Source organism: Barbus barbus (assembly GCF_936440315.1).
Source record: "Barbus barbus genome assembly, chromosome: 39".
Lineage (NCBI taxonomy): Eukaryota > Metazoa > Chordata > Actinopteri > Cypriniformes > Cyprinidae > Barbus > Barbus barbus.
Window position 1 is genome coordinate 16,103,943 of NC_136717.1, and position 14,035 is coordinate 16,117,977.

General features: G+C 37.2%; 1 protein-coding gene across 1 annotated transcript in view; it reads right to left on the reverse strand.

Moving 5' to 3' along the window:
• Positions 1-1,125: 1,125 nt before the first annotated feature.
• Positions 1,126-14,035, reverse strand: part of col7a1l (collagen type VII alpha 1-like) — a gene marked incomplete at its 3' end in the record, with an annotated part of 53,626 nt that continues 40,716 nt past the window's right edge. The window contains exons 80-108 of the mRNA XM_079399820.1: positions 13,878-13,931; positions 13,696-13,734; positions 12,738-13,247; positions 12,334-12,369; positions 11,850-11,876; positions 11,699-11,758; positions 11,420-11,545; positions 11,230-11,301; positions 11,097-11,132; positions 10,921-10,980; positions 10,326-10,370; positions 9,901-9,936; positions 9,394-9,429; positions 9,249-9,305; positions 9,017-9,088; positions 8,836-8,907; positions 8,652-8,687; positions 8,471-8,551; positions 8,201-8,254; positions 8,063-8,116; positions 7,916-7,978; positions 7,768-7,830; positions 7,263-7,379; positions 6,497-6,574; positions 6,340-6,393; positions 6,195-6,243; positions 4,512-4,712; positions 1,260-1,445; positions 1,126-1,139 (exon numbers count right to left, since the gene is read on the reverse strand). Of these exons, the coding sequence (XP_079255946.1) occupies positions 1,126-1,139; positions 1,260-1,445; positions 4,512-4,712; positions 6,195-6,243; positions 6,340-6,393; positions 6,497-6,574; positions 7,263-7,379; positions 7,768-7,830; positions 7,916-7,978; positions 8,063-8,116; positions 8,201-8,254; positions 8,471-8,551; positions 8,652-8,687; positions 8,836-8,907; positions 9,017-9,088; positions 9,249-9,305; positions 9,394-9,429; positions 9,901-9,936; positions 10,326-10,370; positions 10,921-10,980; positions 11,097-11,132; positions 11,230-11,301; positions 11,420-11,545; positions 11,699-11,758; positions 11,850-11,876; positions 12,334-12,369; positions 12,738-13,247; positions 13,696-13,734; positions 13,878-13,931 (2,388 nt within the window). The remainder of the gene's footprint in view (positions 1,140-1,259; positions 1,446-4,511; positions 4,713-6,194; positions 6,244-6,339; positions 6,394-6,496; positions 6,575-7,262; positions 7,380-7,767; positions 7,831-7,915; positions 7,979-8,062; positions 8,117-8,200; positions 8,255-8,470; positions 8,552-8,651; positions 8,688-8,835; positions 8,908-9,016; positions 9,089-9,248; positions 9,306-9,393; positions 9,430-9,900; positions 9,937-10,325; positions 10,371-10,920; positions 10,981-11,096; positions 11,133-11,229; positions 11,302-11,419; positions 11,546-11,698; positions 11,759-11,849; positions 11,877-12,333; positions 12,370-12,737; positions 13,248-13,695; positions 13,735-13,877; positions 13,932-14,035) is intronic.

Genomic DNA, 14,035 nt, shown 5'->3' on the forward strand with positions numbered 1-14,035 from the left:
TGTTATTAAGGGCTCAGAAGTTTGGAGACTTCATTAACTATCACCTTTATACATTGTAAACGTTGTGCATTGGGCTGGACGATAATATATTAATTCCACATGACATTAAAGGAAGCTCATTAAACCTTTAAAACTACAGGCTACATTTTAAAGCAGGTGTAAAGAGCATCTGTTCTCTGTAGTGTACACAATGAAGTTCACTTAGGGATCCCCTTAGACACACTGTAAAGGGCGTCCTGTCTTCTGACTTGTACCACGGTCTCGAAATTGGACTACGTCCTGCTACACGGGCCCCCTGCTGCTGGGACATATGTAAAGAGCGAGAAACCTCGGGATGCAACAGGGAGCAGCTTGGTTGGGGGATTATATAAGACAGAGCAGAGTGAATGTCAACGCTGTTAAGACTGGAAGATATGGAGGGGTAAAAATAATGAGGAAGGAAACGCATACATTCACAAATGTGCACAAATAAGCCACCCACAAATGCAGCTATTCTGTCTGTTTGCTTCAAATACACACACACACCTTCTCCGCCTGCCCCCGGGAGACACCGTCCCAGACACGACTCGACAAACATATCTGAAGAAAAGCCAATATGGCAGCATTTATACACACCACAGGGCCAAGCTCAGAGAACAAGGTCCAAAAATCAGAGGTCACGATGTGAAAATGTTCTCACGCACACACCCACCAACCCACAGGGATCTATATAGCTCATTCAAAAATATATTCATTTCATTGTTTTAATTGTCTCACAACAGTCAGATTAAGCACATTTTACAAACAGAACCATTAGTGCAAAATGCTAAAAAATTATGGTGGACAGGTTATAAACACATATTCAGTTATATTAATAGTGCATTAGAATCATGACCTTGGTTTATAAGCATCAAACTATTTTTTTTAAATAAAAACATGGCATATTTGTAAGAAATAACTACAACAGGGCAACAATGTGTGGTGCTGTAGAAGTAAAATGCAAACATTATGTAGTATATTTTTTTCTGCCATATAAAGCTGTTATAAACTAATATACATATAGGATGGCAATGTACAAAAATAGTAGTTTTTTGCAAGATTTTTGTGAGATTTAGTTTAACTGTTAAAATAGCACATGTCTCCTCCTCAGGATCCAAAATCTGTAAATATATAAGAGAATTTAATTAATTTTGATTAAAAATGTCTTTACCATCGTTTGAACAATCACCTCTGATTATTTATATTGGAACCTGAAGTCTCAATTCTGATTGGCTCTTTACCTCTCCTCCTCAGAATACATTGACTCTCACAGTCCTGTTTGGAGCTGAAGCGGTTCTTATTTCCTCCACAGCCACCATACAAAAAGGGACGGCATTCTCCTGAGATGACGTAGTAGTACCAGAGCAGGACGTATTCAGTGCAGTGGCCCTCAGACATGGGTTCAAGGCACAGATCAGCAGCTAGATCTGCATTTAATGGAGGCAGCTTTAAATAATCAGTTTCAATGGCGTATAAATGCATTCAAACTGATGTTCTAATGAAATTAATGTTTCAAAAATTAATTAAATCGCTAAAATGATGAATGAATAATATAATTTAACAATGGTTCCACTTTTTAATCAACATTTATCTTCAATTTCACTGTCAGTCAAATGTTCTGTCTCTGCCTTATCTCTTTTTCTCTTTCTCGCACACATATGCACTTGTATACATGCAAGCTTACACACTTGTGGAGTGATGATTTGAATGTTATATTTTATCAGTGGATTAATTCTGCTCTTATCTGTCTGTTTCCGTTCTTTGTGTCTCATATTATTCTGTGGATGTGACAGAAATAGACTGTGAAAAAAAAAAAAAGAAGTGCATAAAATAATCTTGGCCATAAAGCGTTGCGCTTTTGGTGCCAGGATCATTACTGTGTACTTTCTGGACTACTTTCCCGGACATCAAACCAAAATTCCCATTGCTAACCACTTTTATTCAAGGACCAGGTTTAATTTGTGCAGAAAATCTGACTGTATTGCATATGTGATTAGTTTGTGTAGCTGTATTAACGCGTTAAAAGCACTTGGAGCAGCAGTCAGCAGAGGACGATGTTCTCCTCGTTTACTCCACACATACCTGAGTGGAGTTTGAGTGCACGTCTCTTTTCTCTCTGCTCTCCATCTCTCTCGATACTGGCTCCTGAGTGCGACAGAAAAGCTTATATTATATCCAGATGTTTCATTTAAAGGAATAGTTTGCCCAAATTTGCTAAAAATTTACTCATCCTCAAGCCATCCAACATGTAGATGAATTAGTTCAGATTTTGCCAAATTTAGCATTACATCACTTGCTCACCAATGGATCCTCTGCAGTGAATGGGTGCCATCAGAATAAGAGTCCAAACAGCTGATAAAAACATCACTGTAATCCACACAACTCCAGCCCATCAATTAATGTCTTGTATCATGAAAAGATATGTGTTTGTAGTTAACAAATCCACCATTAAGTTTTAACTTGGAACCATTGCTTCTGGTTAAAATATGAGCCCATAATCCATTATAACACTTCCTCTGGAGCACTTCCAAAACCTGTCCTGGAGGTCCCCCTGTCCTGCACCTTTTTTATGTCTCCCTTATCTAACACACCTGACTCCACTCATCAGCTCGTCAGTAGAGACTGCAAGAACTAAACTGGGTGTGTCTGATTAGGGAGACATACAAAATGTGCAGGCCAGGGGGTCCTCCAGGACAGGTTTGGGAAGCACTGCTCTAGAGAAAAAGTTTATTCTATGTTGGCTTCTCACTTCAAAATCTACCGACATATGTGACCCTGGACCACAAAACCAGTCATAACTAGCACGGGTATATTTGTAGCAATAGCCAAAAATACATTGTATGGATCAAAATTATAAAAATTATTATTTTATGCCAAAAATCATTAGTATATTAAGTAAAGATCATGTTCCATGAAGATATTTACTAAATTTCCTACCGTATGGTTTAATTATATTAAAACTTAATTTTTGATTAGTACTATGTATTGCTAATGACTTTGTTTGGACAGTTTTAAAGGCAATTTTCTAAATATTTAGATTTTTTTTTATTTTTTGCACCCTCATATTTCAGATATTCAAATAGTTGTATCTCGGCTAAATATTGCCCTATCTTAACTAACCATAAATCAATGGAAAGCTCATTTATTCAGCTTTCAGGTGATGTATACATCTCAATTTTGAAAAATTGACCCTTATGAATGGTTTTGTGGTCCGGGGTCACATATTTGTTTTCAACTGTTTTGGACTTGGTAAATGGTGCTTGGTTTCCTGTTTCAGATAAGTTATTTTTTTCACTGGAGAAAGCAATATTATGGATAGAGAGCTCTTATTTTAGCCAGAAACAATAGTTTGAAGCTATGCATGCAGCTTTTCGCTTCACAAGACATTAATCGATGGACCGTAGTAATGTGGATTACTTGTGAATTATTGTGAAGTTTTTATCAGCTGTTTGGACTCTCATTCTGACGGTACCCATTCACTGCAGATGATCAAGTCATGTAATGCTAAATTTTTCCAAATTTTTCTGAAGAAGAAACAAGTCATCTACATATTAGATGGCCTGAGGATGGGTAAATTTTCAGCAAATTTTTATTTTATTTTGGTCATTGCACAAACATAAACAGGATAACATTTAGAAGTCATCTGGATGGGGTTTATTTCATCATTTAATAATGATGGTATATTTTTATGATATTACATGACTATTCACTGAATAAATTAAATAAACGGACATGAAATATTGATTTTTATTTGACATGATTTTATTAAATTAGAAGATGCCTGATTAACCTTTGCAGATCTCCAAGCAACACACAGACCCAGTAAAAATCCTCTGTCTGAACCATGCAAACACAGACATAAAAAATAAAGTCCAGAACTAACTGTTGTATAATAAAGATCAATTGTTTTTGTAATAATAGAAACATTATCAGTCATCAGTGATTTTGAACATTCTTCATTCTTTTTCCTTTATTTATTCTATGACTCACTTAATTGATGATAAGAACCAGTGTTGCTAGGATATGATTGTTTCATCCATCTGAAGTGGACATCATAATAATGTAGCCAACCAGATAACCTGTACTATGTCTTGGTACTTATTTTGAATGTTGATGTTCATATGGTTGGTACTCTAAAAAAAAAAAAAAACTGATTTTTTTTTTGGAAGTGTGACTCAGTTGCTAATAATAACACAGAGAAGTAGACCATGCAGAACCTTTGCGTATGACTTTTGCGTATGATTTCCTGTTTTCCATCAAGGAAAGAAAAACTGAATGGTGTTTATGGATGACTGAACTCATGCATGAAGATGCCAGAACAGGACTAATGTTCATAAGACACAGCAGAAGTTCATCTGAACATGAAACAGATTTTTATAAAACTACAGTTTTCCCATCCAAACCCCTCCAGGACTGAGGACAAACTATAGGGATGATATCATAAGAGAGAAACCATGTTCTAACATATTGGTTCAAAGCAAGAATATACCTACTTGTAACGTTGCCATATGCTAATGTTGGCTCAGACTCTGAAACAGCAGGATGAACTGTAGTGGTCTCGTCCTGTGACTCTTCATCCCACACTTTGGGGTGGGTGAGCAAGAACGGAGAGGCAGAATCTGTTCTTCTCTCTTCCCTTAGGACACTCCCATCATCTGGATCATTGGTGTTCACCATCAGGAGTATTTCTTTTCCTTTAGTTAGAAATATGACCATGCTTTAGGCAAACGTCATTAGGCTAACACCATCAAGTCATTCAAATGGACAATAATTCAATTATTTGATAATTTTTTTTAAACCAGAGATCTCATTACTTCAATAAAATTATAAAAACAGCCCTGTTTTTTGTCAATTTAGATTTCGTATTCATGAATGACTTTCGAACATGGAGTTCTTCACAGTTTTTCTTCGGTAAGAGAGACCATAAAAACACAACAGATGGTGAAACCCATGGGGTCCTGAGGCCTTCACAACAGGGGCCTCCAAACACATATACCGAGAGACACAAACTCACACAAACAGACAAAAACACACACTTCTAACCACCCACGTACATGTATTAATGAAGCTCTAGTATTCAATCATAATTTCACTTCAATGGACCGCAGTACAGTGCACAACTGAATAGTTCTTTTTGACGGTAGATGCCATATAACAATCTATTCAGCAGCTTGTATTGTTGTATATGTTGACATTAATTGTTCAGCTAGCAGTCTGATTGTATAGCCTATAGTAAGACTTTATGCACGGCAAAACATATTTTGTTACTTTTTATTTAAAGTATGTATTTTTGTCTTGTTTCCAGTAGAGATATCTAAACATTCTCAAAACAAGATACATTTACTTCAGAATCAAAATTACTTTTAAGACTTTTAAGTATCAAAATGAAGTTTTGATAGTTTATTCGGTCACACTTTTTTAAGGTTCAATTCTTGCTATTAACAAACCATTAAATACGACTTTCAATAAACTCCTAATTTGCTGCATATTAATAGTTAGTAAGGTAGTTGTTAAGTTTAGATATTGGTAGGATTAGGGATGTACAATATGGTCATGCAGAATATGTGCGGAACCTGTTTCTGATTTTCTAGCCTGTGTTTCCTGGATCTGTCGTTGTCTCGCCAGTTTGACTCTGTTTGTTCTTCACTTGGACGATTGCTCATGTTTCTGGATTGCCCCTCTTGTCAAGCCCTCTGGATAACGTTCGCTGTGGACTGACTCGCGCCTGGTTTGGATTATTCTTGTTTCTTGTCTGTGCCATACATGTTTGCTGGTGTTTTGACCCTGCCTGTGTTTTGACCACATTTCTGTATAATAAAGCTTGCAAATTGATCCGCACGTCTCTCGTCTCGTTCGCCCTGTTATAGTTAATAGTGAGAATTGGTCCCTAAGTGTTACCGTTTATTCCTAATAATATCCTCACTGACAGATATTCTTTCTTGTTTTAAGCATGAACGTTTTTGGCAGAAAACAAGACAATATAATTTTAATTCTCAAGTAAATGTCTCTTGATTTAAGAATCTTCAGATATTTGTACAGAAATGTTATTCTTTTTGCAGTATATCAAATATCCTGACAGTTTTGTCTTGTTTCCATTGGCAGTAAATTTAACATGAAGTTCCTGCTAAGGTCTATTGTGTGTTTAATATTTGCAATTTGCATACACACAAACTCACCACATTTCTCTACCACCTCCTTTGTCACAAGATCCTTCACTTCCTCCACCTGAACAAATTGAAAAATTATCACAGTAATTATCAAAGCATCTTATTAAAGAATCTGTAATAAACATATAATAGAAATAGGGCATTGTCACCATACACTGAGTCCTGGCTCCCCTTTTTCTCCTTTCATGCCTGAGGTTCCCACTTCCCCCTGCATAAAGGATATGTATAACTTTAGACTGAGCATGTTTGTGAATAGATTAAGTCCTGATTGAGTGGAGAATACAGTTATTTGTGTGTAGATGCCTTATTACATCCAGGCCTCTGAGGCCAGGAATTCCAGGGGGTCCCCGTTGACAGGCTTTTCCTCTGCCTCTCCTTCCCTTCTCTCCCTGGGATAGATAAAACAATCAAATCAAACAATGCTGGACAGGTAGTAATGCATAGAAGCTGCACATCACCACGAACCAATCACTAACCCTGGATCAATCAGCTTTGAGCTTGAGGCTACAAATAACCAAACCAATGGTTTACGCTATTTTCAACTGAAATAAATATAAGTTTAAATATATATTGGCTGTTTTAGTACAGAAAAGCACCAGAGTGATACTTAACAATAATGTTCATATCATAAACTTTACTCACAGAAAATAGCTCATGTTTTAAGATTGTCTGCGGATTCTGTGCTGAAGTACAGCTCACCTTTACTAAAGAGACTCAGCTTGCTGAACCCTCTCCATTCCTATCAACATCAAGAGATGCCTAATTGTGGCTAAAGGCGGCCTTAGCGCAGTGTGTATTTTGATAGCTCAAATCTTCATCCCAGCAGAAATAGCTCCTACCCCCCGTCTCTCTATCTCTCTCTCATCCTGTCTTTCTTGGGGTTAATTAGGGCCTTGTCCTCCTCCACGTTCCTCCACATGAGATTGAGTGAGATATGAAGATGGCCCTAATTACACTGGCTTGACTATTTATCCATCTATCTGTGAGGTCTGATGAATCACACAGACATACACATAATAAATTCAGCTCTATTATTGTGTGTATATTATTGTCTAAGTGTAGGCAGGTGGGTCGTACCTTCGGTCCCACTTCACCTTTAGGTCCAACCGGACCAGGCCGACCTGGAGACGCATTAGTTCCTGGAGCACCAGGAGATCCTTTAAACCCACTGAAACCTGGGAAACCAGTCGCACCCTGCAGAAAAATGGGTTAAATAAATGATTTTCAAATTAAAATATTTGACAGGGAAAAGATTATTTAGAAAAACAGTTAATCCAAAAATGAAAATTCTGCGATTTAATTTCAGTTTCAATTTAATTCAGTTTATTTTTTTGTTAAATTAACAAAAATGTTTTAATTAGTTTTAGTTAATGTCAATAACCCTGTATGAAATGTAATTTAATATCTACATCTGAATGCAAGTCACTTGTTACAACATACATTTGAGTCTGATCCTCACCCAAATATCATATAACACAATGGCGTGAATTTTTTTTGATTCAATTTTTTTTTTTTGGGGTGAACTATTCCATTTATTAAAACATTTTTAATTAATACTGGTCCTATAATTTTTTTTTTTTACCTTCTCTCCTTTTTGTCCAGGAGCTCCATCAAGACCGTTCAGACCACTATCACCTTTTTCTCCCTAAACATTAACAATAACAATTCATCTCATACTTAAACTTACAAAGATGATGAGGTTATCAATATCTGTTTGTGTAGTGACTCACCTTTCGTCCCGGGAGACCGTTTAGTCCTGGAAGGCCAGGCCTGCCAGGGTCCCCAGAATAACCCTTGTGTTTTACAGTCAAAAGAAATGTTCTTAGTGGTTTATTTAATCCAATTTTCAATTTAAGATGAAATTGGATCAAAAATACCTGTTCCCCATCCAGTCCTGGACTCCCTATTCGACCAGGGAAACCTCTGAAGCCCTACAGGAGAATAAAAGTATTGTGATACAATGGTTACAGACAGGTGAGAACACAAAAACTTGAAACAAAATTGACATTTCGTACCTTTTCGCCTTTAATTCCTGCATCTCCAGGTAAACCGGGCTCTCCTGTCTCACCCTATACACACAAACCAATGAGTCTATGAACAAAGTGTGTTACTTAACAAACAACTAAAAAACTCACAGGAAAGCCTACGTAATTATTTAATCATTCATCTAAATAATATAGTTAGTAAGAAAGGTTAAGGAATGGTGTTCTCCCTCTCAGGCACCCCTGTTGCTCAGAGAAATTTCTTATCAATTAATATTTAATTCAGATGATTCATATCCTCACCTGATCTCCCTTTCGGCCCTGCAGGCCCATGTCTCCCTTATCACCTTTCTCACCATCCAATCCATGTTCTCCATTACGACCCTGTGACCAATCCCAGACAATTAGTGTTATTTAACAAAAGTTATAGAAGCAAACTGTTTAAAAATGTACAAATTTGTTATGACACTATCACAACAACTACCTTTTCCCCATTGGCGCCTGGCTCCCCTGGATCTCCCTATGAAAATCCCCAAGTGTACTTTCCACAGTAAAAACCATTTACAGTGATATAACATGCCATGTAAAACTATATAATTCACAGTAAAAAAAATTGCAGTTTCATCAGCAATATAGTGCATAAACTTCATAGCAATGCTAATTTTGACCTTTTGTCCTACTGGACCACGTACACCAAAAGGCCCCATGCCTCCTTTAGTACCAGCCTCTCCCTTCAGCCCCTGAAATGACATGAAACACATGTTAGAAATTCACTTTTTATGGTCCCGAGTACATGAATCTCTAAAGGTCTCTGAGTATATAATTCACTCAGAACGGTGTATAAAATACCTTTGCACCAGGTGGACCATCTTCACCCTTCTCTCCTTTATCTCCATCAAATCCTGGAAGCCCACGTTCACCCTGCCATGTAAAATTCAGACATACCTTGGCCTGTGTCTGTCATATAAAACAACTCAAAACTCAAAACAGCTCACACATATTGCTGAGTTTGCATAGTCAAGTATGGCCTTTGTGGGAAACATTATAGTGAAATGACAAATTAAAATACTAAATATCTTACTGGCTCTCCTTTTAGACCCTTATATCCTCTAGGTCCTGGCATGGAAAGAGGACTACCCTACAAAACCAGGAAACCAATATGGTAGTTGGTGAAAAAAATTTAAATAAACACCATGCAGGTATTCAAACACTTCTAATGTCCTTACCTTGTCTCCTCTGTGACCAGGCACACCTTTGTCACCCTGTCAGTCAAAATGTTTTGTCTTTATTAATTTTGTCTGGGGTATATTCTAAACAATTAAGACTCAACTGATATGTCAAATGTGCTGTTAAAGGTTTCTAGGGTTGTAAGTGGTATTGTTTTGATGCTACAAATGTTCACTTTACATGTGAATCTCTCATACAGTGCTGAAGAAAATAAAACCAATATCATTCACCACTGACGCAGATTGTGACGTTAGTGCAAGTGTATGTGTGTCAAAAGAAAGTGCTGTTCACAGCAGTTTCAACCATTGAAAGATAGGCTTTAGCAGAGAAAGACTTGACAAGAAGGCACTGGCAAGTCAATACAGAGAGAAGAGAGGCTGTGTGAGCACAGCAGTCTGCCAAAATGACCCTGGCAGAGTTGGCTTGGCTATTAATATTTAAAGCCCTTCTACCTTCTGAACTTGTTTCGAATTTCAAACTGAGATGGGTTAAAAATAGACACTCACCTTTTCTCCTTTCAAACCTGTCATGCCTTTAAGACCCTTAATTAAAGAGAAAGGTCACAAGATGTTAACACATTGTACAGAATCACAATATCTTACTTACTCAATACAATCTATATTGACCTGTTCAATACTGATCACTGCATGGATGCACAAAAGCTTTTTGAATCCATGTACATTTATTCTTTTAGCTGAGGCTTTTATTCAAAGTGTTACATAAACAATGAACAAATCAATCTATAGAACAAATAAATACAGCAAGACAAATAAATAAATATAGAATGAAAAAAAGAAAAGAAATTCAAAGTAATCAAATTAAAAACAAAACTAAATAAAATAAAATATTTGAGGGATGCTATTATGATATTTTAAGGGATTTGAGGAGTGCTATGGTGTCTGCCCATGAGTTTGAATCACAGGTGACTTACCCTGAGACCTGGAGGCCCGTTGGCACCGACAGTGCCCTTGGCTCCCTTGTAATGTTGAGAAAGAGTTGTTAAAAGCATTTAACACAAAATTAACAGCAAATAACACAGACAGAGAACAAAAAAACATGCAACTGTTTGAACACTAGGGCCAAATTTACTAACAGCTGGCACCAGTACAAACTTTTGGTGTTAAAAACTACTGTTAGGAATTACTAAAGGCATGCAGTGAAAAATTAGCAATGAAAAGGCATGGTAATTTTTGCATCTGACCTTATTGCATATGCATTTGTAAGAGTTTCCTTTCAAATGCAACACATTTTGTGCTTGGTCTTGATAGATTGCGCTGGCCATTGTGGAAGTGAGCTGTCTGTGTCTGTCTTCTTTCATTTGCACAATGTCAATACATCTTTTGCAGCTCTTTCATCTACCATCAGCACTTTCATGGGATTGCGGTCTCACACAAATTGGCCCTGTTTAGTAAATCTGGCCCAAGGTTTTAGAATTCATAATTTATTAACTTCAGCAAACAAACTAATATGCTATTATAGAAAAACATTATACCTACAATCTAAAAGTGCAATTATCATAATATTACCCTGCGACCTAGGAGCCCAGGAATTCCTCTGTCCCCTGGTTCTCCTGGGATACTGTCTCCCTAGTGATAGCAGATGAAACGTTTCATGTACTGTATGTGTACATTTATGTCTGGTTGTGGGGTATTTTAACCTAACCTGGTATTATTGAGCATAAACATTACATGCAATGACTTACCCTTTCACCCTTAACCCCAGAGGGGCCAGGTGGACCCTGTAAAAAGAACAGCAAGTTCTCAGTTTATTCTAGTTGTTCACTTTTCACTCCAGAGTAAATGTAGTAAAATACAGAGTAAATTCAAAAGCAGTACCTGCTGTCCAGGAAGACCAATTGAACCTGGAGTACCAGGTGAGCCATTCTTCCCTCGTCTCCCTCTATCACCCTTTAAAAGCATGCAAACAAATGAAAAATTCATTGATTCAAGTTCATTTTTTGTGTTTAATTCAACAAAGTCAATAAATTAAGGTAACTACTCAACATTGAGAATAGGCTGACATTACCTCTCTACCTGGTTCTCCAGGGTCACCTGGCTGACCTCTGTGACCTGGTGACCCCGGGATGCCAGGGTTGCCACGAATACCCTGAATGCCCTGTGCTCCAGGTGGTCCTGGTTCTCCAGGCTCACCCTAAACACATAACATTCAAATGTTAGTCAGTTTTAAGCAATCTCTGTTATTAACTGTGTTTGGGTTTATGTTGGCATCCTCTCCTTTTTTGGATTGTACTGTATGGGAAGTTAAATTCACAGCATTGAAAGCATACACAGCTCAATCAATCACCTTTTGTCCTGGTGGACCGGCCTGACCAATGGGCCCACGGTGACCAGTTCCAGGTTCTCCCTAAAAAAAAAAAGAACACATAAATAGATCAAAAGAGGCTAAAGAAATATGGGATAAACAGTTATTGACACCAAGTTGAAAATGAGTGTACCTTCTGGCCTTTTTCACCAATCTCCCCCTGTGCAAATTCACAAGTGATCAGCTACTAACAAACACAGATTTTTCAAGGCAAATAATAAAGAGAGTTTGGACGTTCCCCATCAGCACTACAATATTAAAGACACTGAATCCATTTCAGGAACGGAGGAGTAAAAATAAAGCTCTGGGGCATCAAAGCAAGCGGAAGGGCACTGCTGAAATTCCACCCACACGGTTTGACTGACAGTAATAATTTCCTAACATTGTGAATGAGGAGGCGGGAATGTCGTATGTGTGGGTGAGCTGCAGTCCAATCAGAAAACAGGAATAATTATCTAACAGACTTAGATTTGGGAACACACAGAGCTTTAGACACTAATAAGAGCTGATGAGAACATTGCTCGAATAACATTATTTGGGTCCCATCAGGATGGGACTATCATGCTTTATTAGTAAGAACAGATCGTTCCGACTTATAATGAAAAAGATTGCCGAACCTTAGGGCCTGGTTTTCCATTTTCACCTGGAGGTCCCTGTACAAGAAAGGAAAAATGCACATACAATGCACAATTTATTTACAGAAAACCCAACTGAAATGAAAATAACCATGGAATAGGTTTTTATATGTATATATTATAATTAAGATTGGTTCAATCAAAATATATTGTAATTGCAAAATAGTAATTACATTGGGGCCCAAAAGTCTAGACTAAAAATCTGTGACTTTTACCATCATATGGAAATAAAAATGGAATAATATAATATAATATATGTGAATTTATTTTTTATTTATTTTTATAAATATAGAATGTATTCAAAATTAATCAATTATTATAGATAACATTTATATATTGGTTATGTTGAATATTTGTATAACAATAGACTTAAAACACGTACTTACTTTAAGGTAATCACAGTGGGAAATACGGGTCCCTATGTCTTCTTCTTGGTCTGTCTCTCCCATCCTCTCTCTCTCCATCTTCTTTCTTTGTCTTTCCCATTCCATTCTTTGTCTCTGTAACTGTCTCTCTCTCTCCTCCTTTTCCTCTTGCTCCATCTCTGTCTCCCTCTCTAGCTCTCTATCCCTTTCCAGTTCTTCTCTTTCTCGTTCCAGTTCCATCCTTTCTTTTTCCATCTCCTGTCTCTCTCTCTCTCTCTCTAGCTCAAATTCTTCCTCTATCTCCTCACTGGCCGTCTCCTCGTCACCATCGCCTGAACTGTATTCCTTGGTCTCGGTCACACCATCCTCTTCCTCCATGTCCCACTGTGACTCAGTTGTCTTTTCCTCTTCAATAATCCTTTCTTTGCTCTCAAGATAGACTTCATCTTCTCTCTCCCCCTGTTCCTCCCTCTCTCTTTCCCTGTACATATCTGTCATAGGCTCAGGGTCTTTGTTTTCTTGCTTCTTTTTCTACAAGAGTGACAGAAATATAAGTATATAGTATTGTGGTTGGATCTCTTTCCAAGGCATTGTTGTGTTGACTTCATAAATGTAATTATTTTAAAGGAATAGTTCACCCCAAAATGAAAATTTGCCAAAAAAGCATTTAGATTATGGATTATGTTTTTTATTCACTGTTTTTTACTTCATAAGACATTAATTAATCATCATGTGGATTACTTCTGAATTATTCTAATGTTTTTATCAACTGTTTGGACTCTACGACGGCACCCATTCACTGCAGAGGATCCATTGGTGAGCAAGTGACGCAATGCAACATTTCTTCAAATCAGTTCCAATGAAGAAACAAACTCAACTACATCTTGGATGGCCTGAGAGTGAGTATATTTTCAGTTTTGGGTCAACTATTCTAAGTTGTATGGATTCCTAATTTTTTAGGTAGATTAAACTCACTCACATTTAGCTTCTTTTTGCCTTGTGCACCTGAGGTGGACCGCTAAAAGAAGATGCAATAACAAAATTTTACTTTGTTCCCTCTATTTCCCTATATTACATCATGTAATCACATCTGCAGCTCTCTAAAATGAGCTTATTCAATCATAAGCACTAAATACGTCACTGTAATCCAATTTGCATCACCTTAGATCCTTGTTTGTAACGGTTTTGTCCTCCTGGTGTTCCAGGCATGTAGGCCTGCAGAAGACACACATGATTCATGCCTTACTAAGATGCTTATTCTATGTGCAAATGAAATTCTCTGGTCAAAACATTAGGTGGACAGTTATGAACAAGCTTTT